We start from the raw sequence: 25,418 nt of genomic DNA, 5'->3' as shown, positions 1-25,418 counted from the left end.
CAGTTGCAATTTTCTCCATTTGCATTGTAATTCAAAACATGCTGTGTTTCTTCAGAGTTCTTTTTTTCATTTTCCCTTTTGGCAAACTCTGGTATTCCWTTTTGTGAGAGAGGAAGTAACAGAATATAAATATAAGTACTACTGTATGGTTTTCTGTGTTTTGATTTTAGCCAAAAATGAATCTTATGACCTAAAAAGATTCTCAGAATGTTTTATTACAGATGATGATAATGAAAATACCTTGACATTGACAGGCAGTGTTGTCAGTTCTTTCTTCTGTAGAAAGAATATAACTTATTTTGTAATTATAAAAAGGCTGTAGCATGAGTTAATGAACTGATGTGTGAGACATTTTAATCCTTTTAAGAAAGGGAAAAGATGACTATGCATTGTAATTTGGGACCATGCATTGTTTTGGTTAATTAAACATAATTTTAGAGGACTTTTAATATCGTAAAGTGCAATATATGAATCTTGAATTGTAGCTACTACTTGACGTCTATGAGAGATACACTGCTGTGCTTAAAGACTGCCCCTGCTTGTTTTGGAGTGTATTTCCATGTGCTTCCACATAAAGTCAAAAGAGTGGGGATGAAATTCTAGTGATCTGGACATTAATGGCCACAAAATTTCAATTAAAAAAAATGAAGAAATGCTGAAATTGAAGCCTTCCAGAAATCTGGATTGGAGGGGGAAGGGGCAAAACAAACAAACAAACAATCCAGGACCCCCAAAATATGTGGGATTCTTAAAGAAATGTTTTGGGACATACTGTGAAATGCAAGGGAGGAAAGATATGGGTATCTGTTGTACAGAGCTACCACAGCACGTTCTGAGAGAAGTCACAAGTCCTCAGAAGTCAGTTCCCGGTACTAGCAACACAAATGTTCATTTTCGGTGAACAAGCTCAACCTTGACAGAACGTGACGTGCATGGGGCCAGACCTGTGTGTAAGCACAAGTTATCTTCTGCCCCTTGTTCAGAGTCAGCTGCTGCATCTTAATTTTACCTGATAGTGGAAGCAGAGCCGCTGCGCCCGGCGGGCTGCTGTGTACCCCAGTCACCTGCCCGCGGGGAAGGGCTTCTTGCTACGAAAGTGCCGGGCACGAAGGGCTCCAGCTGTCATTAGTTTCCAGTGGTTGCTGGTCACTGAAAACCAGTGTCCAAACTGTGCTGACGCCTTGGCTTTCTGAAATTATAAAATCTCAGTTTAGCGCGTAAGACATGCCTGTGTTTAAGCGTGTTGAACACAGTAGCTTGCTATACGCGCTCTCTCAGACCTGAGCTCCCCGACTACTTCAGTAAATACATTTTTAGACTAATGACCATTCAGACTGACCTCGTGTACCAAATTTTAAGCACCATGTGTAACTACCCCTTAATTACTGTTTTCCACCATCCATAGCTCTGTTCAGTTACTGCAGTCTGTGTSAAAACTTACATCACTGTATCTTGCAGAGTTAATTTTTCTGTAGGATRAAATTCTTACATTTCAAGCATGGAAATATGTCTTAAGCCTTAAGACKTTCAGTTTCCTTCTAGCATTAGTGCTAGCTGAGGCTAAAGAGGTTTTACTGACATAACTCTCAAGTCACAGATTTCTCCCTACTTCAGTTTTAAAGCCTAAATAAGTTAGTCTCTTCTCCTGTGTCAGTGTTACCGCTTTACTTTCATGACTGTTATGTTTAGCCGTGGCAGAATGCAAGATTGTTTATCTCTTGAATCGATTTTCAGCGTTATTTACTGTTTACCTTTTATTCCCGAAACATAGCTGTCAATAAGATTTGGGTAGCAACCCTGGCKGTTTTACTTAGCTTGGCTTTCTGTGAGCTACCTCATAATTTGCTTTTAATATTTGTAAATAGTGCCAGTTGCTACAGCTATAGTCTCTATGTATATTAGCACATAAATATAAAACTCTTAGCACCATATGCTCAACAGCAAAAGTTTATTAKGATATAACAGGTTTTGACCATCTTTAGACTTAAACTTTGCCACCTGATTCCTCTGAAAATAGTACATGGAGAATGCTAACAAAACAGTTGTCTTAGTTGATTATAGCCATCAGTTCTTCTGCTTYCTTGGGCAGTTTAAAGGACTAGCAGAAGAGACTATATACTGAGTGCTTGACCTCTTTGCTCTGTTTATTCTTTTTCCTGTTTTAATAGAGTCATGCATCTGGCAAGTATTGAATTAAGTAAATTAATTCTGATGTGTTGATAAACACTTTGCAGAAAAATGCCTGCCACTGCTCTTGGTAGGGAGTCGTCACCATTTGTTCCAGTGCACAATTTGTGTGTGGGGTTTCTCTTTCCGTAGGTGTTGTCCAAGGAGGAGCCCTTGCAAGCATTTGCACTCAGATTATGACAACCGTCGATCAAGAACAAAACAAAGTCCTGTGGATCCCTGCTGGCCCGCTCTAGGTTATTTTGCCATGGAACTGCTTTGCAGTGTAAATAACCAGTTAACTTTCTGTCCAGTGGACTGTGTCCATTTCTGTCTTTATAAAGATGTAAGTAGGTGATTTCTGTTTCACGAAGGGGAATGATACACTGAACACGCAGAACTCACGAGGCAGGAGGGAAGGGGTAGGTCACTTCACRGAGCTCGTCTCTTACGTCGTACTTACACGTGCGACGGGCTGTCAGGAGGGGATGCAGCCTGAGAGTACTTGTCCATGAGAAATGAATTTAGCAGTGCTGCAAAACCCTGTAGAATTACAAGTTTACAAAAACYTTTTCAAAGTATTTGGTTGTTGCTGTTTACTTGAATGTCTTTTGGGTTTTTTTTTGTTTTGTTTTTTTGAACTGTCTCCTTTCACTTAATGAGATAACTCTCCCAAATGGAGTGAAATTYCTGCAGATGAGTGAACGGTTTATGCGCAACATGATTCTGTCTTGCTATTCTGACCGTTTCTAAGCATGTTGTTGACGTGACTACCGGGTAATAACACGGGATTTCAATCGGTACGTCTTGGGAGTAGGCTCAGAAGGAAGTACACTCCTCTACAGGGCAGACCACTGTTTGTATTCTGTCAACGCTTGTCTGTCAGAGAAACCATTTTTTGTTTTATGCATGAATCTAATATTTAAACGTCATAATATATCTGAACAATCCAAGCCTACRTGTGTGTTGAGAAATAATAATTTTTGGTTGTTGGGCCTGGACTAAGTCGTGGTGGGAGAGAGGCATAAGCTCTAGGCCTAGCATGCTGTGTTTTGTCACTTTTAGATACTGTAAATATTGAAAGCTTATGTTGGTGCAATTTTGCAGGGTAATTCTTAAGCTTTGTATTTCAGTGTGTAGCATTCACATAGATTGTTTTTATTTAATATAAGAGCAGGCACAGTTTTAGGGCTTTGATTAAAAGCCTTTAGAAAGGTACTAAATTGTTAGTGTTTTCACTGTCAACAAATAAATGAGCATTTAGTTTTGGTTGCAGTACTTATTTGCCTGTTGTACCAAACTCCATTGTATCAGTTCCTTTTTTGTTTTTGCACTTCAGAGTCTGTGTTTTTCTAACACAGGTTTTGTACTCRTCTCTTCTGTCTTTTGTGCCATGTTTTTTGGGTACTGTATTTTAATTGTTTTTAAAATATCATTTGAATAGAACTGCTTTCTCAGTCACTGTTCCTAACATTTCATTATGTGGGGTTTCTCGTTTTACACTATAGGCTGTCGTTTTGCTTCTGTTTGCAGTTTGTTTAATAAAAAGGGATTCTTCTGCACAGTTCTTCAGAGAAAGATTTGGTCCTAAATTTAAACTCTGTTTTACAGATGCTGTTTTATTGTTTAAAATATTTTTTATATATATATATATATATATATCTCTCACACACACACACACACACATATATATATATAAAGAATACAAAATGGTATGGATGCATTACTAGTCAAAAGTATTTCTCATGGTGAGGGACAGCAGTTTTCTGTGTATCTCATTTTTTTTTTTTTTTTTTTAAGTTGAGGTCAGAGTGGACTCCAGTGGTACACCTCAAACAGACAGGTACTGTTCAGAAATGGATTTTCTGTACTAAAATAAAAATGTCACTTTGTATCAAAAAAAAAAAAAGGTTAAAGAAACTGATTCCTGTGTTAAATAAAGGTCAATTTCTATAACTTGTCTTGTTTATAAAAGGTGCTTGCATCTAACTTGACTTTTTTAGCTGAGTCTCCATATAAGGTTTTGTCATCTTCCAAAATTGACATACATAGGTTCAAGTGTCCGTTTTGAAAGAAACAAATTTTGGCTTTGTGTTTTTGCCCAGCCTTACATACAAAATATGTAATACTACAGGCTTTCAAAAACAGCAGGGCACAAGAACTGAGATTTTGTTTTGTTGTAGGGTATTTTTAATGTTGGGTGGGCAAATGGTGTGTAAGGATTTCGAGCAGAAATTTTGTTCCCTGCATTTGCAGGGAGTGAAAGTGATTGGAAAGAGGGTTTTACTGCAGAACCTGTCTAGCTAATGTTACTGCCATTTTCAAGAGAGCGTCGCTGGGAATTCCTGCCTTAAATACAGGGCAAAACGTTTATTAGTAGTTTAAAGGCACATTGTGGAATTTGGTATCTCAGTTTTTACACATTAGGCAGAGCAACCTGTTCTGTTCATTGACTTATCTGRAAGCTTAGGGAAGGCGATTATTGTATATTCACTTTTCTGCTTCACTAATTGCTTTATTCTCAAATATCAATCTGACKCATGCTTAAGTCAGTCCTCTTGGTAATCTGAATACCTAGTAATGGCCTTTAGTCAAAGACAGACCTATATCTTGCTTGCTTTCCATTATTAAAAAAAAACAAACAAACAAAAGCATGAGGCATGGTTCAAATAGAGGGCAAAGAAAATGAGAAACAGGCAGGTCAGAAACAGGCATGCCTTGTACATATTGTGGTCGCAGGGGACTGGAGCTGAAGCCTTGGCTAAAATCAATAAGATTCCTTTAGCTCAGATTAAGATAGATTAAGGACTTTTCTGATGCAGCTTTGTATTTTCAACATGCTGGAGCAAGATTTGCCCATCGTTCCAAAAAGAGTAACTTTGTCCATGTGTTCATACAGAAAATACAGTTCTGTGATTATTCAAAAATGCTTTAAAAGTAAGGCAGCTAGAAAAAGTTTGAGAATGTCACCCTACTTCTCCTAAGTCACTGTGCAGTATGTATCACTGCAAGTTTGGAGCAGTTTAGAAGTCAGGATCTTTTTACTTACATTCCCRTAATAATAAAAGCTGCTAAACCAGCCTAACACAGCTGAAGATGTTGCAGCCTAATCTGCCGTTAACGCATTCAGGCGCATCTACCTTCTTACGGCCTCYGTATGCTGCCCGCAGTGCTCTGAGCTGCAGGGCAGGCGCTCGCTGGACACGGGATTACGCTCCAGCAGCTGCCAACCCCTCCACCTCCGGCAAGAGTCCTTTCTCAGTGCCTGATGAATTTGGAGGCTGCACCGTAATCCCTTTCAGTGAACGCCAGTCACTTCCCTAAGCAGTCTTGACCAGCTTTGCTAGATCCTTCTCAGAAGGATGTGTTCATGGCTGAAGTGCAGACTTGTAATCTCTTTTTCCAGAAGTATGTTTAAGGCCTGATGTAATTTGTAAGATCCTATACCTCCATTTCACAGTGGACAGTTTCTTTTAAATTACCTCAGGATTGGAAAAATGTGCACTGGTTTGGAAACTAAAGAAACTGCGGTGAAAAGTACAGATATCCAGTGAGGCAGGCTTGAGACTTGTGCARCAACTCGTATACCGGCAGTAGGAACTGAACAGTATAAAAAAGATGCTTGGCATCTTCTGTAAATTTTTCTTATGGCTGCTGTATGAATAGGTGTGAGGATTTCATATTTATTGTTTTTAGTTGCTTTTAAAGGGATTTTTCTGCCTTAATTMTCTAACTGTGCTTTAAAATATGTTGCTGTTATTTAGTGCAAAAATACGTTTTTGATAGAAAAATTAACTATCCAAGATGAGTTCTTTTTCTTTCAGTATTCAAAGAGATGCTTTTGCTAAGATAACTCAAGTGATGAGAACGTTAATCTAGTAACCAGGTGAACAGGGGATCTATCACCCAAGTGTAAACATACTAGCTTAACTTGGGATTGTTCAACAGAACTATTTTACTAAAAAAATTCCTTACAAGCTTTTATACCAATAGTTGCTTATAATTTCAGCTTAACTTTATAACTTTAAATTTAAAAGCTGCCAAAGTGGATCCTTTCCTTGACGTAAACTGTGCATAAAAAGCATACCATGAAGAAAAAAATTCAAAACTTATTGTCCTGCAAGTCTATCTTGTAACCTCATTTAAAAGCGATGAAAAACCTCCATTAAAGGTGTTCTGGTTTCAGTAGATCTCACTCGAGAATACATTTTAGTGATTTTTCCTGCTAGAAAACAAGCCTGTTGAAGATCCAATTAGTTTCTCACAGCTCATTTGTCAAGTGTGAAATTCTAGATAATTTTCTTAACGTAAGTACAACCTTTGTAAATGTGAGTCTTTTTGCAGAACTGTAGGAAGAAAAATTGCAGTGACCTAATCATTGGAAAAAAACAAATCACTAAAATCATTGTATAATATAGCCCAGTCACTTCACATTATGATGAATTACGTGTTTCTGTTAGGTTTTATCAATAGTAGATTATACTCTGAATGTGTGTGTTCACTGGATTATTTTCTTCGTGCAGTATCTTGAAGGAGGTAACACCAGAGGTTGAGGTAGCTTTCAGAGATTAGTATCTTGATTTATGACCCTTTCCTTTGCTATATGAAGAGAACCTCTAAGAACTAGAATATTACTTCCATTAGCTAACTTAAAAAAAAAAACAAAACAAAAACAAACAAAAAAAAACCTCAGAAACGTCAAATTTTGCTTTTCTTGGAATTTTGGGTCATCGTGTTGTCTTAGAAGTTCAGAAAAAGAACCTAGCTTAATCAAGATGTGAGGATACTGCATATATAACAATATACAAATTTCTCTAAGATTGGAAGCAAGCCTGTCAACATGCTAAAAACTTTAAACAGCCTGACAAAATACCCCTTAGTTACTTGACAAAATTTCACTTTGATTTGCAACCCTTTCCCAATCTGAAGTCTTTTCAATGCAAGTATGAATGACAGTTCTAATGTTATCCTCCCCATGCCCATCCCCAAAGACAAGGAATGATCAACTTTTCCAAAATGGTGACTTCATTCTTCAGAAAAAATAATCCTTTTGCTTTACAATTTTGTATAGATTCTTCTTAACTCAGAAGTAATTCTGATCAGTCTTCACTCTATCTTCATGTGCCAAATCAGTCTACTCCACAAGTACTAACCACGCTTTTTTCAAATCATCCAAATGGTTAACCTAAGTAAGATGAAGGGCTTGTGACCAGGTTGTGACAAACATAAGGGTTTAGATTTGAAGCTTTTTTGATGTTTGAATAATATAAACAATAAAAGGATGAAAATAAACATGAGAAGAGTCTACATATGACTTTATATCTTGCATTTTTATGAAGAAAATAAATGTTAGAGCATTTTGAGAGGAAGACTCCAGCAGAGTTAGTCCAAAGATCCTAAGGTAAGTTGCAGGCTCACATACAAGATAAAAGCTTGTGTTCTGCCCTAAATACGTGATTTGAGAGTGCTGTCAGTTGCTCATATTGTTCTGTTACAAACAGATTTGTGATACAAGAATGAGTAAGAATGATCACTGAAAAATGAATATATGGAGCTTAATTCCAGGAAAATGATGCAAGCTGCAAGTCCTCAGCATCTCTTAGGGGCTGGTCCTGTGGTTAGATTTGTATCTCTTATATCTGAGGTTGGCCGAACCATGTGACCTTGTGCAGCTTTTGGCTACAAATCTGTTTCTAATATTTAAATGTGCAGAGAATATTCATATTTTATACCCTGACATGTACTATAGTAAAAGATGTGTGTTTAATAGCTGCAATTATAGTGTGATCTGTAAAGACCTGCTGTGACTGACTGATACGCAGTTCAATTATTCAAAATTCATTTTTCAGAGTGGTGCCACATAGTTTGTGCCAAGTTGACTATCTTGCAGCTGCAAATTCATTTGCATGAAGATGTAGTAAATTCAGTTGCATTTTTTCCCCCGTTTTACATGGTGGAATTTCCCTCAAGGCTGTAGTACCTGAACTCATAGAGCTGTTCGGTTTCTGTTCTGCTGCTGACAGTGCACGATAGACCTGCACAGGACCGGATCAGCACCGTCTCCTGCAGCACAGGATAGGCAAAGGTACGTGGGGCTGCAGTGGCTTTGATCRACAGCTGTTTCCTCTACCAGATACTTCGTAATGGTTCAGTCTTTGCCTGGGTCAACCCCAGCAAGAAGTTAACRTTTCCAGTCCTGGTTTTAGTGTGCCTGGATGACTTAAATGGTGCAATGATGTTTCTGTGCCTTCTGGTACTTCGCGCCGTGCTTTGGCTGCCGAAGCTGTCTTTGAGCCCCCTCTGTGCTGAAGAGCCCACAAACTTTTCCATCTTAGAGGTAGTCTGTCTGATGGGACTGATACTCTCTTCCCAAGAGAGCATAGGCAACTCCTGCATTTTTCTTTTGGCATCCCTTTACTGCAATGTACGCAGATAAGTAATTTTTCTTGGAAAAGGAATGAACCTCTAGTTTATCTGATAACTCTTACAGGTGTGTCATAGGCCCTCCCCTTCTTTTTCAGTTATATACAGCTTTAGTAGGCCTTCATTTTAAAGTTTCATTACCATTAGTATATAAATTCTCTTTCACGGTGCCTTTCTCATTTAGTGCAACCTTTCTCTTTGCCCTATTTCCATGGTTCACGTTGCCCTTGTGTCATTGCTCCACAGCTACTTACATATATAAAGTCTCAAAGATTTTTTCTGTTGCTGATGCAACTTAATCCGTCCTTTCCTCACCCTGTTATCTAGCACTAAAGTATTTTGGGACATTATGTAAAGTCTGTTTGTTTCATAAAGCCTACTATGCRGTTGTGTGTTAATTGCTGATTTGATTTTACGCACTTGTTATATTCACTGTTGATGATCTKGTGAACAGCAGCGGCTGATCCACTGCAACATTGAGCAGCCTGCAATTTCAGATAATATTTTAGCAAGGATTCCAAGTCTGCAATTTCTGAAAGCGATGCCTTGCTGCGTTTCCAGCACTGTCAGCAGTACGTGCRTAAAAGAATCTGTTTGGTAAGCAGTAGAAGACAACTTGAGAAAGTCAACACACCTGCCCTAGCATTTTGATCGCTGCTGCTTTAGAGAGGCTACCACTTTTGTATTAATTTGGATTTCCCTCTATACTGTTAGGATTCAGTGCCCATAAGGTATGCAGAAATACAGCTAGAGTGACTTGCTACCAACTACTGAAGTCCACAAGTGGTGCTTGATCTTCACTAGAAGCACACTATYGGTATTCTACCAGTTGTAACCCTTTTGTGGTAACTTCTAATGTCGCTGAAGCTGCAAGAGATCAGTTTGTWCACTGAGATCTGAAATGCTGGAATTCACCACGGTAGCCGTACTTCTGTGCCTTTGTTCCTTTCCCACTCTGCTCTTGCACTAAAGYGTAATGTTTATTCTGCACCTGTCAGTCTTGGAAAATGCAGGCAGTCTGTGATACGTAATACGAGGGAAAGAACAAGAGGAGCAATAAAGCGGTGCGGCAGTGCGGGCCACTGGGGCGCCAGGGCCGTGGAAGGCCTTCCCAGTTCGGCTCCCTACAGCAAGCGCTGCCGAGAAACAGCAATGCTCTCGTCAAACAGATGAGCCGTACTTCAGATGTCATTACGTGTTTTGTTCAATTTCTAAAATTTAACTCCTTTATTTTTGGAAATCATCTGATACCTGGACCAAATATGAGTGATATTTTTATGCTTTCTTGTTCTTGTGAGAATACTATTCTGTTTTCTCTGCCTCAGTATCTACTTCATGATACAGAGCCCTTCTAGATTTTGTTTTACTAGGCAAACAAACYTAGCTCTTAGTCATCTCTCAGGTGGTAGTTTCTGCATTCCTACTAGCTCTTCTCTGCACTTTTTCCAGGTTAAATGAAACTTTTTTGAGCAAAGGTGGTCAGTGTTGCACACAGTAATTTGGTGAGCTCTTAATCCTCAGGAGAACAGAAAATCCTATCGCTTATGGCGAGTGTTTACTACAACACGAACAAATGGAAATGTACTTTCCAGGCATAAAAATAACAGTTGCTTTCTCCTAGCATGGAGCAATGAAATTTATTGGAGCAAGGAAGGTTCTATTTGCAGAAAGTTTCTAGCTCTCCCATAATCGTTCTGTGCTTTAAAACAGACTATTTGTTATTTTTCCATTGAACTGTTAGAGGTCTTTAATCCAAAGACAACTTTCAAGTCCACTAGACTGAAACCAAATCTATTTAACTGACTGCTCTTTATGGCTTTCTGTTCCCCTCCTGCTGTTTCTCAGATGTATTTATTGTTTAAATAAGTATTTGTTCTATCATAACTTGATGCTGTGAGTTCACACTTCTGTAACAGTCGCACCAAACTGGAGCGTCCTGAACAGACGTACAAAGGTGGGGCAACGAGCCTGTCCGCTGTGGGACTGCCTTTCGAGTGCGTAGTCCTGTGCTTTGTCCGCGTTTAAATGACCAGAGCCAGAGCTTCCTCGGAAACTCTTTTACCGTTCTGCAAATACCATGTAAACGAAGAACGCTTCYTGGAAATTAGTGGTACTACAGCTGAAATGACTGCCTTACTGATTTATAGGGTTTTTTTAGTTGAAATAAMAACTGCAGATTTAAGATGCAAAATTGTTTTGAATTAAGTTGATAAGTTACATGCAAAAAATCCCCAAGCTAAATATTCTGGCTCTCAAATATTTTTCCCAGTGTTATATTTTTAATGTATCAACCTTGAAAAGAAAAAACTGTTTAAAGCCTGAAAGCTGTATTTGGAAAATGCAGTGTACTCAAAATGGAGTATTTCGTTTGGGAAATGTTGAAATGAGGTATTTAGTTCCAGCAAAAGGAAGGTGATTTACCAAATTTCCCATTATTTGCAGGAAAACGTTGTTGCTTCCTTCTCTCTCTCTCCCTCCCTCCCTCCCCTATGAAAATTTCTCATTTTTAGTTTCCTTCATCTATTCCCCAAAACGCTATTTCCCAACTAAATCAATTTATTGGTTATTTTTTTTTTAATTTTTATTTTTGGGGGGTTATCTGAACTTCCAACATCAGGAAGGTGCTGGCAGCTTTCCACTCCTTGCAGTGATGGAAGACACATTTAGTAATTTTTGAAAGAGAAAGGACCCTTTGAAAGATGTCTTAAGTCAGCTACTGAAAAATGGAGGTATGCAATATAATTCATCATTRTTTAAAACTTTTTAGTGTATATGGTAGATTGTAAAAATTGAAAGAATACCTCTGATGTGGGAGAGGTTGAATAAAGCTCCCTTTTCCTAGTGTGTTAATATTGCTAGTGCAAAACTACAACAGATGGAACAACGGTATTTTTTCAGCAGAAACAATGATATGTGAGAGAKGATTTGCATTTATCAAATCATATTTTAAAATTAGAAGAACTCTCCCTTGATTCAAACTGACACATCAAACATTGTCTGATGTTCCATTGATTTTTCATAGTTACAGCTCTTCATTTACTTCAGTCAGTATAGAGGACTAATTAGTTTTTGTTGTGTCTTAAGAGCAGAGATTTAAAATGTCGTCTTCAAGGTCGTAAGTCTAACAGAAAATTCCTCACTTTTTTTTTTTGACCATGAAATACTCCAACGATAAAAATCAATCCAAACAACCGTGCTTTGTTTCAAGAAAATAAATATGTATTCTGTAACAGCTTCTTCCTTAAGACATAAAGTACCAGCAAAAGCAATGGGGAGAACTTGCTAYGTTGGTGATGATTCTACATCAGCAGCTCACATACATGGCATGAAAAAGCCAAGTGGTTGCAGCTTAAACTAGTGTATAGTGCAGTCCATAATGCACAATTAGTGGAATTCTAATAATGGTGTTTCTTATCTGTAAATCCAACATTTCTAGTATGCTAAATCAAAACACCTATTATGGGCTATTTAGTAACAATCGTTGTAAATTGATGAAGGCATACGAAGCCTTGTATGGCAATAGACCTTTAGTTGAGACCAGACAATAATAATCTAGTCTCTAAAGTATGCAAAAAGCAGGAGYGAGCATTGAGCTGTCTGGCTCTGCATCAAGTCTTACTTATAAAAGGTATGACTTAAAAAGGAAAGCCTTTGCGACAGTTTATGCTGACTAACTCGATGCATGTAGCCTGTGCAGAGTTATTTTCTGCCTATTCATGAATACACAAGCAAGAAAATTGGCTTTAAATCCAGAGGAATGCAAGCAGTTCTTTTGTTTAGTCAAAAAAATATTTTCCGATACACATTTAACTAGTTGTAATTTATGGACAGCAGATGGTTGTTCTTCACTAGTAATTGTTTTTCCAGCTGATAACTCCGTATTAAAATTTTTGAGGATTCATGAGTTCTTTTATCATAAGTTTAGCTCTTTCYTGAAACTTTTTTGGGAGATCACTTTGCTTATTAAAAAAAAACTCTGAAACCCTTTTCTTTTATTAGGTTGGGTTTTTTTTCAGACTCAAAGGCAGTTATACCTGTTGCATACAGCCCTCAGAAAAAATATCCTATCGTTTTTACAGGATTGAAGCATGATAGAAATTTGCTAAAACTGCCTCTGCTAACTCAGCTAAGATGCAGTGAAATCAGACCAAGTTTCTAAAACTACATTCTTGAGTCAACCTGTGTAAAATGAAGTGCTCAGAATATCCTGATAATTGAACAGCTTTATTCTTCTTGTTTGGGGCTAGTGAACAAATAGCTTGGTTTTATTTCTCCATCCTTGTCCTACTAACATAGACACTTTACCCCTTACAGTAGGAACAAGAACAGGAATCGAGGCCTCTCGTATTATAAATGCTCCTGCCAGAGGCAGATTGTTAAACTCTATTTAAAGCATATAAGTCTTTTGAGTAATCGGAGCAGKACCAGGAAGTTACAACCCTAATAACCTGTAGCCTGGTTTGACAAGACTTTCACAGCAGAAGTCACTGTTGCATAAGCTTTAACAGATTCAACGTTTCTCGTTATGAAAACGTATGTACAACGTGATTAGCCTTTTCCTTTTATACCATATTCGGAGCTCTCTGAAGTCCTGTATGTTCGTACAAATGTGTGGAGAAAGTAACCTTCTAAGATGTAAGCATTTAAAATACCAGTGTTCACTTATGTTAACTCTGAGTTTTAAATTTTACAGGTCCAGAATTCAGTGATGGCAGCATTTTTTTCAGGAAGAGATACACATTTTATGTACCACCTTGCAGAATTACTGACTTAGAGAAGTTCCTTTTATTGGAAGAAAATACCGATTTACATCTTTCTTTTGTTTAGGTGCTAATGTAAGTAATATGGTCATTAACTTGTCAACAAACTGCCCTGCCATGTGTTGCTGTCTTGTACGCAGCGTATGCAAATACGCCAGTGCCTAACTAGAAGTCACCACGTGTCTTTCCTTTTGCGATCYGTGCATCTGGGCCATGACCTTGCTCTTCTAAATTTCCTTATTCAAATTACAGACACCTCTGTGTACAGGTTTTGATGTGATCTGTGCCCCGTTTTCAGTGCTAACCTCTACCATCAAAGGGCACAAGAAAATGTGTCGCTCTGGCATGAGCAAAACGTGGCTGCGGTCCAGCTCCGCCTGCTGTGTGCTTTCTCTGCACGCCTCGAGTTGCTGTTTTTAAGGGGCTAAGACAGTGGCTGAGGTTCTTGCTCTTCCCTCCTCACCTTTTTGGAGGCCCCGGACTCCCCATTCTCCAACCTTTCCATTTACATTGACACCAGGGGCATACTGTAAAAATAGTTAGTTGGATTTTAAAGGTAGTCTGTTTGTATTTGAAAAAAAAATCTAGCGATATGCAGAAGGAATGGGATAGGAGGGTCAGTAAAGGGTTAGCTCTTATTATCAAAAGGAAGATGATCAAAATAGCGAAGTAGTGATCTTTGAGAGGCAGAGCTCCGTGTTAGCAGGTGTGATTGCAAGGGCAGACTTGTGCGTTGTCTTTGGAGTTCCTTTGTATTTCGGGAGGGTCCGTGTTTTATTCCAGAAGATTACAGTGCTTTCTGTGCAACTTAACATGTTTGTTCCTTTACCGATAGGAAACTAAATGCAAATAAATGAGACTCATTCTTAAGAAATCTTAAGGGATTTTTTTTTAATGAATAATACTGATAATAAGAGGCCCTAAAGAGAAGAGGCATGTTTCTGTGTTTAAGTATGTTAACTCAATAGGAGAGCTGTGCTGCACAATGCTGCGTAGAGTCAAAGTACCTTAGTACTGCTGATTTCAATGCACTCGCTGAGGCAAATAATTACTCCAGGAAATACCGTTTCAGCAGGTCTTAAAATCAGCATTTCTCTAATTTACTTCTTACATCGTACTATTCCTGTTTCCTCTGGTCTTCCAGAAAGGACTTGGAGCTGCAAGCGTAGTTGCTGCTGAAGGCAGTACTGTCTCCTGCAGATCAAGGGMAAAATTTGCTTCTTCTACCTTTATAGGGACGTGGCAGGCAGGGAGAAAATAAACAGGAATTCACCCCCCCCCYTTTTTTTTCTTAGTGCAGATAGACTGTTGAAAAACCAATTCAATACTCTTTTGTTTTCAGATAAAATGGTATTTATGCAGGTATAAAGCTGGGCAGTCCACCTAATGGAAATTGCCATGAGTTCCAGCCAGACTTGTAGRAGGAGTCAGTCAGTTTTAACCTAATGAACAGTGGAGATGGACAGAAATCCCCACCCCTCTCCAGCRAGGTATAAGCGTTTTTCTTTTGGATTGCTTGCTTTCTCCTTTTGTGAAACTTGTAGAACAAAGTAAGAAATTTAAAGGACAAAGATCTCGCCCACATTCATGCTTATTTTGTTAATCACACTCGTTCGTATCTACTACAGGTTCAATCTGGAAGATTAGTCTTTTTTATGCAGCCTCTTGAGTGGCCCCAGTTTTATATACAGCAGAGCTGTACTACAGTGAAATTACAGCCTTGATTTCCAACACATGCAAAGCAGTAATGTCCCCTCTCCCCCTTTCATTAATGATACCAGAGAGTCCTGAGCACCCTTGAAAGCTGTCACTAGGGAAATTTTCTGCAGTAAAATAAAAGGTAATTTTTTTGTTGTTGTTGCCTGCTCTCGTGAGTTCTCTGCTTCCTCTGTCTGAGAGAACAGACTGCTGATGAAGGACTTGCACAGAGGTTACATGTGGTCTGGACTTGGATTTCTGGAAGAAAACAACACAGCATAGACATTCCTATTGTGTGAAGAGCTGTGGAGCTCTGCCATCGCAGATCTTGTCCGCTTTCTCAGAGCGCATGGTTGATTGTTTCACTTTTTCCATTTTGACCATAAAACACAGCCAACTGCATCTGCAGCACCCAAAATGAAGATGATGTGCAAGCCAACAGCTCAGAAATAGATGATGACGTCAGCTGCAGGCAAACCACACTCTGACTGCACAACTTTCCAAAAAATGCCATCTTCTGCACTGCAAATAGCAGGTTTGGGGATGATACCAGTCTACATGATGCACGTGAGCAAACTACAGGCCTGCTTCTGAAATGGGAAAAGGACCTGTGCTCAATCCTCAGCGTCCGGGAAGTAGAAGCTCAGGCTGCCCAAACTGCTGCTGTTAGAGCAGCCTTGCCCGCAAACCGGACCTGCAGCACTTGTGACAATCGTAAGGCTGTTACATACCTGCACTTACCAGCATTCACTGCAAAGTCATTGACAAGGGTATCAGTAATAATAAGAGAAAAACATAGTGACTCCAAGGTCAAAAGATTACAGCATATGTAATTTAGTTTTCATCATAACTGATTATGCTTCAGCTTAAAAAAGYTACAAGGCTGCATTTCTTATGTGGATACTTGCTCGTAATTAAAGAAAATGTGTGAACTTTAAGAACGTGGTATAAATAGATTCCAATTTTTATCTTTAACTTCTTAATGCTTTCCTTTTCCACATGAATAGTAGCTTATTCATTTTCCACCCAAAAGTGATTTGTGCATTTGTTGAATGAGTTTAATAATGCTCTGCCGCGTTTGTACTTAATTGATATCTTTAGAGACAAGCCTTGCTTGCAGCACAGCGTAAAATAAGCTTGTAGTCTTGTCTTGTTCACAGGTTGCTCCCCCCCCTCCCCCCATCTTTGGTGTATATCTTTTCCCTTTCTCATTTAGTGTCTGTCTGTATGGAGATGCTCTGAGCAATTATTCTAGTTACGTGAGTTTAAAGTTGATCGGTTATAACAAACTGAGCGGTATGGATACATGCATTCAAGAACAGAGGCTTTCTGAAGYGATTTACAGCACAGAAACAAAGCTCTTGAATTCTAATGAGAGCATTCATGCTGCAATGTGAGATGTGCATGTACTTCACTTAAAGAAAAAAAATCAAATTATTTCTCCAAGTGACTTTGCAAATACAGAGGAGTCAGTTCCCTTAATTCCAGCATCTCTGATATAAAAGTAAATCCGTTCATATTATTCTCCAACCCAGTGTTACTGTCTCTTCTAGTAGAAAGTTGTGCATGATTTTCCCTGCAGAAAATACTCTCCRTTTTCACCAATAACCTTCCTACTTTATTTGCGTTTCAGTGATATCATTTGTACTCCCTACCTGTCTTCCTTATTGCTCTCCTATTTATGTTTTCATTATTTACTATGGTTTGCGTGTGCTGGTAGATGGAGTATTACTTCTTGACGCAGGACTTTTATGATGTTTATTGATGAGGCATTTGTGAGAACAGTCTCCTGTTCAGTTATCATTTGTGGTTTGYGTTAATGTGCTGCTTTTCAAAAGCCTTTCTGTAAGATGAATAAAATGAGATTCCCAGCTGAGAGCAGTTCAGAATATCTCCTTCTGGCATAGTAGTTGCCTTTCTATTTTAACTAAGTGAGATTCAATGAATGTGCTAGAGACTTACATGAATAAGAACATCTGAAACTGCAGTAGYTTAGGATAAATGTTGTAAGGGGTGTCAGGTCTATGCTTCCGGAGACATATCCCCCTAGAGCTGTGCTTATATAGTGYATTCAGTCTCCTATCAGCCAAGTGGTTTTGGCATAGTTATTTTTCTTCCATCTTTTTTGAAGCTTTTGATTTGTATCGTGACTAGAAAAAGGAAGAATACCAGATTACTTCAGCCAGCGGAGAAGAGACTCATTCCCTCTGCGCATAAATGATATATATCTAGCCAAAGCGGAGGCTGCATTCAGTTTGCTATGGTGTTGGGAGGTGCAGAAATAAGGAAGGAGGTGATGATGAAGCTACTAGACAGGGAGTTAGAAAATTGTCTCCAGTTTCTGGGAAAYCAAGGACTTTCTTCTCTAGTTTTAGGCAAGTCAGTCTGGTCTGACATAAGGTATCCTATGAAAATCTTAGCAGACTCAAAGGGAAAACAGAACACTGCAGAGAAAATGATCAAGCCCTTGAACTGGCATAAATCTTCCCCAGCTCGAGAAACTTCACCCTACGTTGTGTGTGGTGCCTCACCCCCACACACACCCCCTTGATTTCTTCGCTTCCCAAGCCATCCTGATGACACAGAGTTGTCACAAAGTTATTGCTCTCTGCCTCACTTGGGTGAAGAAAGTGCCGTTTGCCTTCCTTTGCCAGTCTCACTGATGTGGATGGCAAGCTTCTGATACGTGTTTGTATGAATCCTTGCAGGAAGTGATGTGATGTCGTTTGTGGCCTCTGTGCCGTTACTGCAGCGCAGATAGGAAAACGTGTAGAACTGCTGTACGCGGAGGAAGAAGGTAACSTAATCCCGTTACACGGAGCACGTGGCTGGTGGAAGGCGGATGGTCCGGAGCTGCTCAACAGTTGTTGAGAAACAAGATAGGAAGATGCTACTTGCTGGTCGGAGAAGGTTCAACCCTGTGCAGTTCCCAGCTGAGTCTTGACAGAGAAGTGACATGAGAGAAGCAGCCCTCCCTCTGCTGCCCTCCCTGCCCTGGGAGTCTCAAATGCATTTTCATCACTTGTGAAAATGCCTTAATGTCAGTCTGCGCCCACCGCATGCCRGGGGGAAATTCCAAGGAATAAAAACGTTTAAAAGCAGGGAGAAGCAAAGAGCAGAAGAGCCACAATTCAATTTCTGCTTTATAGGGAATAACGCTTTGCATTTTGCAGACAAGTATAACACAATTTCAAATAGCTCAGCTGCAGGAAATCAAGTAAGGGAATATATGTAATACATTTAGTGTGAATTTTCAAGYGCTTAGAGGAATTAGCTGTGTCTCTGTCTGTCTACCTCACATTTTACTTCTAAAGAGATGTATTGATTGCAGAGCAAACGTGTGTCCCTTCTATCTCTCCCAGTAAAATAACGGGATTTTGTGAYGTGGGAGAAAGTAGTTGATTTTTCAAAGGAGTATCCAAAGCAGTGAAGACTGAGGTCAAGTCGGCAGTGGTAAGCTTTCCTGTCAACAGCTGTTAACTGAAAATAGCGACAGCTCAGCAATCAGTGAAATACGTGCATTTTGGCAGTTTTTGGCAACATCGTGACTCCTCACAAGGAAGGGTTTCATCAGCAGGAGACGCGTGCTGGGAAAAGCCCAGGACTTTCACCTGTCGACACAGCTATTGGGCTGGCACTTTGCCTGAGAAGTAGAGCCATCAAAGAGCTTGGAGGGTCTAGGGAAGAAATCCCAAATGGCATAAAAGCGAGCATTGCTGCTCTCACAAATTAGTGTGTGAAAAACCTGCAGCAGCAGAAGACAAATGCATGTTACAAGAACTTCATAAGACAAATTAAGATAATTACACCACATGCCATGGGCATTGTGTGCGTGAGTTTGACAGTAAGTAGATATTTCAGGGGATGCCTCTTGGCCGGGGACCCCGGGGCACCGCAGGAAGGAGTACTGCAGGCAGCTTGCTCCTGAGCTCGAGCCCCGGGGTGGCCGCAGGCGCAGGAGCCCCTTTCGCTGGGGGGCTCCTTTTGCTTATTTGCTAATGTAACTGCCAGGTGTTTTCTCTGCAAGTATGATATCCTGCRCTGATACTCTGGCCATATTCTAACTATGATCCTTACAGCCTGCTTGACTTAAAATAGCCCRTACATTAAAACGTCATTTCTCTTCTAACTGATGGTGTGTGTGTTTAAACAATTTTCATTTTTCACCCCAAATACGGCTCTCCGTCGTCTTTGAGTAAAACGTTCCTTTATTTCTAGCTTATTAAAGTACTCAAAAGGCACTATGCACTGCATGCTTAAGGCAGACTATTATAAATATTTAGGTGGTTAAAATGTTTGTGATTTTTTTAACTTGGAAGTTAGAAGTAAATGGAGAACTTGCAAAGACTTTTGCRTATTTTGCAGAAAGTCATCCAAGCAAACCTTTCACAGTAGTTTGAGATTTTTCATAGTATGCTGAAAAATATCCTGCCTTAGTACTGTGGAGATTCAAAAACTAGACAAAGTGTCAAAGAGAGAGTTAAATAGTCTTGCCTAGAATATTTCTAAAGACACTGACAGCATCAATGCTCTTTCAAAACGCCTAATATACCTTTTTTGGTCTATTCCTTTCTAGAGAGCCTTTTCGGCTATTAGCTGTAACCTCGCAGTTATAGCTGAGATGCCCTCAGTGAAAGGGGAATGCGGCTTTCAATTCCCTCGCTTTTGGATACTTACTGGATCTAGATTTCCCATTTTCAAGATGCAAATCCTTAAGTGCTGAGACACGGGAAACATGACTTCTCCTTTGGCAGCCTTGTTTTGATGGGAAAACAGCATGGCCTTCTCAGTTCTTTCAAAGGACGTCTAACCAGTTTACCAAATAAATAAATAAAAGACCCCCAAAACAAACCAGAACAACAACAGAAACCCTCCAAACCTTCAAGCTGCCATAGGCAAGACATTGCGGAGTTGAACTGAATGAGATGGCTGAACAACAGAGAGTTTAGTCAAGGAGTCATCCAGATGTCTAGCCTATTTTTTTTATTATTTATTTATTTATTTATTTTATTGACTTGCTTTAAACAGATCCTTTGCTCAGCTCTCCACTCTGGGCATTTGTAGGCATCTATGCCTTATTGCAGCTAGCCGTCAGATTTCTAACATATCAGTATGATGTTTCTGGCTTCTCCTACTGGTTTATTCGAGTGTTCTTATGTACTGAGTGAACGATACCATAGTCTGTGTGGTTAATAGTCTTGTCCGAACTGTAAAATAGAGCCAAAATTTGAAGTGACAGAAATAGTTGAGTAATGCTGATTGGGGAGGGTTGATCAGTAAATACTGTTTTTGTTTGTTTGTTTGTTTGTTTGTTTGTTTCCTTAGGAAAGAAGAGATATTCCAGAGGTAATTAGAGGAGTCTCTGTTCTCCATGCTGTCAGAAGCTCTGGGTGATCCTTAGAAGGCTGTGTAGCCTCTCCAGGCCTTGCTCTTAGTCTATAAAATAAGTACCTTAGTGCATCCTTTCCTCATAGAAACACTATCTGKTTAAGCTTGTAAGGTTACTTAAATGTAATGCTAAATATTACTGGAGTCTGTACAATAACTAGACAAATGTTTCTTTGTTGTTTGATTTATTGTTCTATGACACAGCTGGACAAATAACTGAAAGTGCTTTTTGCCAAAGTTTTTTTAAAGCAAAAGCCAAATTATTTTATCTGTGTGCAACACTCTTGTCTTAAAGTACAGAGAAGTTTGAAGAAATTTGTGGCTAAGAATGTTTGTGAAACAGCTAATCTTAGACAAATATTAGTGAAGTGTTTCAAGAAGGCAAATATTGAACTCTCAAACACAATTATGTGCAAAAGGGGCCTGGTTTCAGTCAAAGTAATGGGAACAGCTCACATGAGCTGTCTGTGAAGTGCTCTGCAAGGCTGGGATTTCAAAAAGTGATGGATTTCAGACTGCACACAGACAGTCAGTGGGCCAACACTTCACTGCAGAAGCTRCTTAGAGAACATTAGTAAATGCAAGAATCATAAATTGTTCGATGGCAATTCATAAGCAAAATATTTTTTTCTAGTACATTCCTTCCTAGGGTTGTTAGTCTTGTGTCTCAATATTATCTTTTTCTTGTAGTCAGGGAAAGAGAGAATAGAGCTTTGAAAAGGGGAGTGTTGAAGATTACCTCTATCTTAAGAACACGGAAAAGTTTCACGGTAAAAGTCTTCMATGCTTTTCAGATTGAGCTTAGACCGTAATGAACGTAACAAGGATGGCACGAGTCCTGCCCGGTCTCAGCTATCTTTATCTGCTTCCCCTTTTGCCTTAAAGGTACAACAAACCATTAGCGARTGCATTACACAATCCTTTCATCGTGTGCTTTTATTTTAATTGGATTGGATTGAAGCTAGGTCCAGACTTGCGTTCAAATAGCTGTGGCTTTCATATTTTTTTTTCACTGAGACTGCTCCAAACTGATAATTTATGGCTTATAGAGCTGATGACTTAGCACTTCCCAAGTGAGGTCGGAAGCCTGTGGTAATTATTGGGCAGGCAGTTTCTAATGGGTACTTCAAAGCTCAGCGTGGGGTGGGCTTGGAGCAGATGTACAGACAGAGCAGCAGAAGTAGTTGCTACCAGTTTGTGCAAACTCCAGATCTCACTGTTGCCTTCTTTTTGGAAAGAAACTTTCTGTCTGCCACAAAAATGACTAACACTGTTCTGAATTCTGTAGAATAAGGCTGTAACATGTATTTATGAGTTTGCTGGAAAGGTGTGCTAAAATCATTGCAGCATAATCCGTCACATTTTGCTGCCCTTTCCAACAACTGAAGATCCATAACAACATTATTCAACAATCTGAGAATCTCTAAATAGACTTTTTCTTTTAAGTGTGACTTCTTGACTTATTTGACTTATTAATTTGACTTATTAAGCTCAAATGGCAAACTGAGATGAAATTTGTTTCAGAACGGAACAAAGGTGGATGGCACAAGGGAGTTGAGGTACTGGTCAAACTGAGGTGGTAGATGGCAGCTTGGTAAGTGAGACATGTACCTCTGTCTAGATATTCCCCAGATCTCTGTGTGGCCCTTTCTCAGGATGGGAGAAGATGGGAGAAAAAGTGTGGTGCTCTCTCTAGGCATATTGCACCTAGGATGTAGTCGCTTGTCTTTCTCCCTCTGCTATTTGCATTATATTCCACAGTAGCTCAGCCAGTTGAGCTGTCTGTCCCATGAGGTCTCTAGGAATATTATTTCTTTTATACTTAACAACTTTTAAACCAACAGTTAAAAGACATTTTTTCCCCAGTTCAGTAAAACAGGAGCCACTGCTGTCCTTCCTCACTCTTCCAGTCCCKTAAGTCACCTTCAGACCCTACACTGAATTATTGCCCCACCGACCTCCGTGCAGSTAGCCCTGCAGTATGCTAGCATTTAGTCTGAACAGGTTCAAAGTGCTATGTATGTATTATTTGGCGTGTCATCATGACTGATGGAGTTTTCAAGTGTTCTTAAAAGCTCTAGTTTCCCAGAGCTGTTCAAACTTCACTGAGGCTGTGTACCCTAGAGCTGTGGTAGGAAGCTGTGGGTTGTCATAAGACTGTAACTGGCAACAGAACCTACAAAAATATCCAATATCAATGTCACCAGTGATACTGAGAAGGCTTAGAGGAAGAGCTTCACATACACTCTGAAACAGGGAAACTTCATTGTATTATTTAGAATGTGCAACATGATGAGGCTGAAACACTAGTGAAAYACCCTTTTGAGAGTGAGGATGTCTTGATGTAAGGATCTAGCTACTGGGTCTGGAGCTAGATGAAATGTTTTGAGAAGCTGATAGTACCTCTCTTTCCTGAAGGAGAAATTTTAAAATGTCAGATGCACTATCATCCATTTTAGGGTAAATGCAGGCACTGCAAATCAAACCATGATTGAGAAAGCCTTAAATTGCTTATGCCCGTGGAAGCCTGTATTAAGGTTGCCCAACTATAAGGGAAAGAGGAAGAAAAAAAAGAAGCAGCAGCAGGCAAAAAGCCAGGTAATGTTGTAACATCAAAGCCACTTCATCTCTGATGTACGTCCCCTAGCTGATGCACAGCCGGAATCAAAAAGCCAAAATAACCTTCACAGAATCCGACTCTTTTTACCGTATCTAGCAGGATGTTCCCTTCACCTCTGTATCACCAATCCATCACTCTATCTCTTCTACTTCTATCTGCTGAATACTTTCTATAATGCCTGGTTTCTAGTGATATTTATAGTTTAAGTGACTTGCTTAAAAGTTTCTTGGCACAAAACTTTTTCTGAAATGATACAATTAATTTGTCTCAATTGGATTTAATGGCTGCTTTTCATTAGTGTCTTTTTTCCGCTGAAGGAAGCATTTTAGTTTCTCTCTTGTTTTTAAATCCCTCCCTTCCACCTGGACCATTTGCTCCTATTTTCCAATATTCTGGAAAACATGCTATCTCATTCTTCTGCTGCTGCTGACCTCTATTTCCATTGCTCCATGCCCAGCACTGATGCTTACCTGGAGTTCCTCTTTCCTTAAGTTTTCTGTTCTGCTCTCTTTATCTTCACACTGGGAAGATCTGCAAACTGGCTAATCTACACTCAACATTGCAGCAACCACTGATTGCACAGAGAATATATCTAATTGCAGCCTTTAACCCTACTCATCCTGGTAGTCTCGTTAGGTTTTGCATCTCCTCTTGTGGCAAAGAGCATTCCCTGAGCAGAGATACACTTTTAGAGGTGAAGGCATGCCTTTTTGGCCACTATGATTGTAAGTGGCTGCAAGTTAACTGAGAACTGGATACATTCTCCCCATATTTTCCTCTCATTTAGGTTTTCTAGGCTGAAGCTAACCCCCTCCCTGGACTCCACAGTGAAGCTTGCTTTATGTCAGCCAATTCTGACTGTTGTCAGATTGGACATAYTTATGCCTGCCTAAAAGGCACATTCATGTGAGGGCAACCAAAAATTGCAGCCCTCCCTAATCCAGAGGGCCATAAGCCCGGTCTCAGGTCTCTTCCTCACTAGTTCTTGGATGGTTTATCTCCAAAACCATGTCTTTCCCTTCCTCTGAAAGACACAGGAGAGGAAGAACCAACCTCTTTTCTTGATTCAAAGCCCAAGGGTGGTGGTGGTGGTGTCGTTCCCCTTCCCTCCCCCTGAGCCCTCATGTCATGGACTGCTTCCTGGGTACTCCTTGGAGCAGTGTCTCTTCTCAMATTGCAGCTCCCACAGCTTCTGTCAGTCAGTATCTCAGAAGTCTCTGCAGCTCGGAGATGGTCTCTGCAGCTGCTGTCGCTGTTCTCTGCGAACGGGAATGAAGGCCCTTGGCTAACTCAGCCTAGGCCATTTCTTCCTTTGGACACGTATACCACATCTTACCATCCCTTGTATGCTAGCAAGGCTTTCCCCAAACTCTCTAGAGGGGTCATCTTTTTTCAGTCCAGAGCAAGACTTTATCTTCCACACCTGTTCTCTAACAAACATGGAGGTATGCTCAGACCTGCTAGGGATCTACACATTATAGCCCTTYATGCTGTTCATTATCACCCATTAATGACTTCCATCTATCAAAATAAAGCTGAAAATTCCTGTTTTCCCCTATGTGCTTAGAGYTGATGGGAGGCGGACTGTCACGTGCAGATGATGAGCCTGCTTTGTTTAGTGAGCTGAATAATTAGTAATTTACAAACTCAGTAAACAGTAAACTCGCTCTTGACCTTCCCCTTGTACCAGCTGCCGGCTGAGGCACCCAGCTGACACGTCCAGCTGCCCGGTGCCTCCTCCCTGCGCAAAGCCCCCGCAGCAGCTCCTGTTTGCTCTGTGCTGGCGTTTCACAAGGCAGCGTGGTGCTGCCTACTCTGCACTGCGCTCTCTGATTCACGCCAATTCCCTCATCTGCCCGTGCAACATTAAACATAATCACGATATTGAAAATGAAGGCGTTGCAGATTTAAAAGCGGGATCTGCTTAACTAAAAATAGCATTAGAGCAAACCCTGTCCTTCTGTGCTGAAGGACTGGCTGGTATTTACAGTGCTGTGCAGTCATCAGACTCGAGCATAGGAGTAGGAAAGAATGCCAGCCAAGAGGAACCAGGAATCACAGGCTTGTCCTGGTTTATTCCAAGATCTGCTGCTCCTTTGCTGTGTGACCTTGAGCTTGATACCCAAATCATCAATTATTCATCTGTAAAGTAGTTATAATGCTGTTTTTGCAGCTCCAAAATGTGAATGAAAGAACTGATATTTGCAGAGTGCTTGCAGATCTTAGTCAGAACTGTAGTAGTAATGAGCAGAAGAGACCGCAGACATATCTGGTAYTCCTCTCTCTGAATTTTAAGAGAAAAAGGAACCAATTATTTTACAACAGAAAATTCAGGTCATTCCTTGGGAAGAACACGTTTGTCT

At 39.9% G+C, this 25,418-nt stretch overlaps 1 protein-coding gene across 1 annotated transcript in view; it reads left to right on the top strand.

Annotated features, from left to right (window-relative positions):
- Window positions 1-4,122, top strand: part of DLG5 (discs large MAGUK scaffold protein 5) — a 70,765-nt gene extending 66,643 nt beyond the window's left edge. The window contains exon 32 of the mRNA XM_085312296.1: window positions 2,320-4,122. Coding sequence (XP_085168422.1) covers window positions 2,320-2,423 — 104 coding nt within the window. The 3' untranslated portion in view covers window positions 2,424-4,122. The remainder of the gene's footprint in view (window positions 1-2,319) is intronic.
- Window positions 4,123-25,418: the final 21,296 nt, after the last annotated feature.

This window comes from Rhea americana, unplaced genomic scaffold (genome assembly GCF_003343005.1).
Source record: "Rhea americana isolate MKP2758 unplaced genomic scaffold, rheAme1 scaffold_36, whole genome shotgun sequence".
NCBI lineage: Eukaryota > Metazoa > Chordata > Aves > Rheiformes > Rheidae > Rhea > Rhea americana.
Note: the sequence above shows the minus strand (reverse complement) of the source record. Positions and strands in the feature narration are given on the sequence as shown.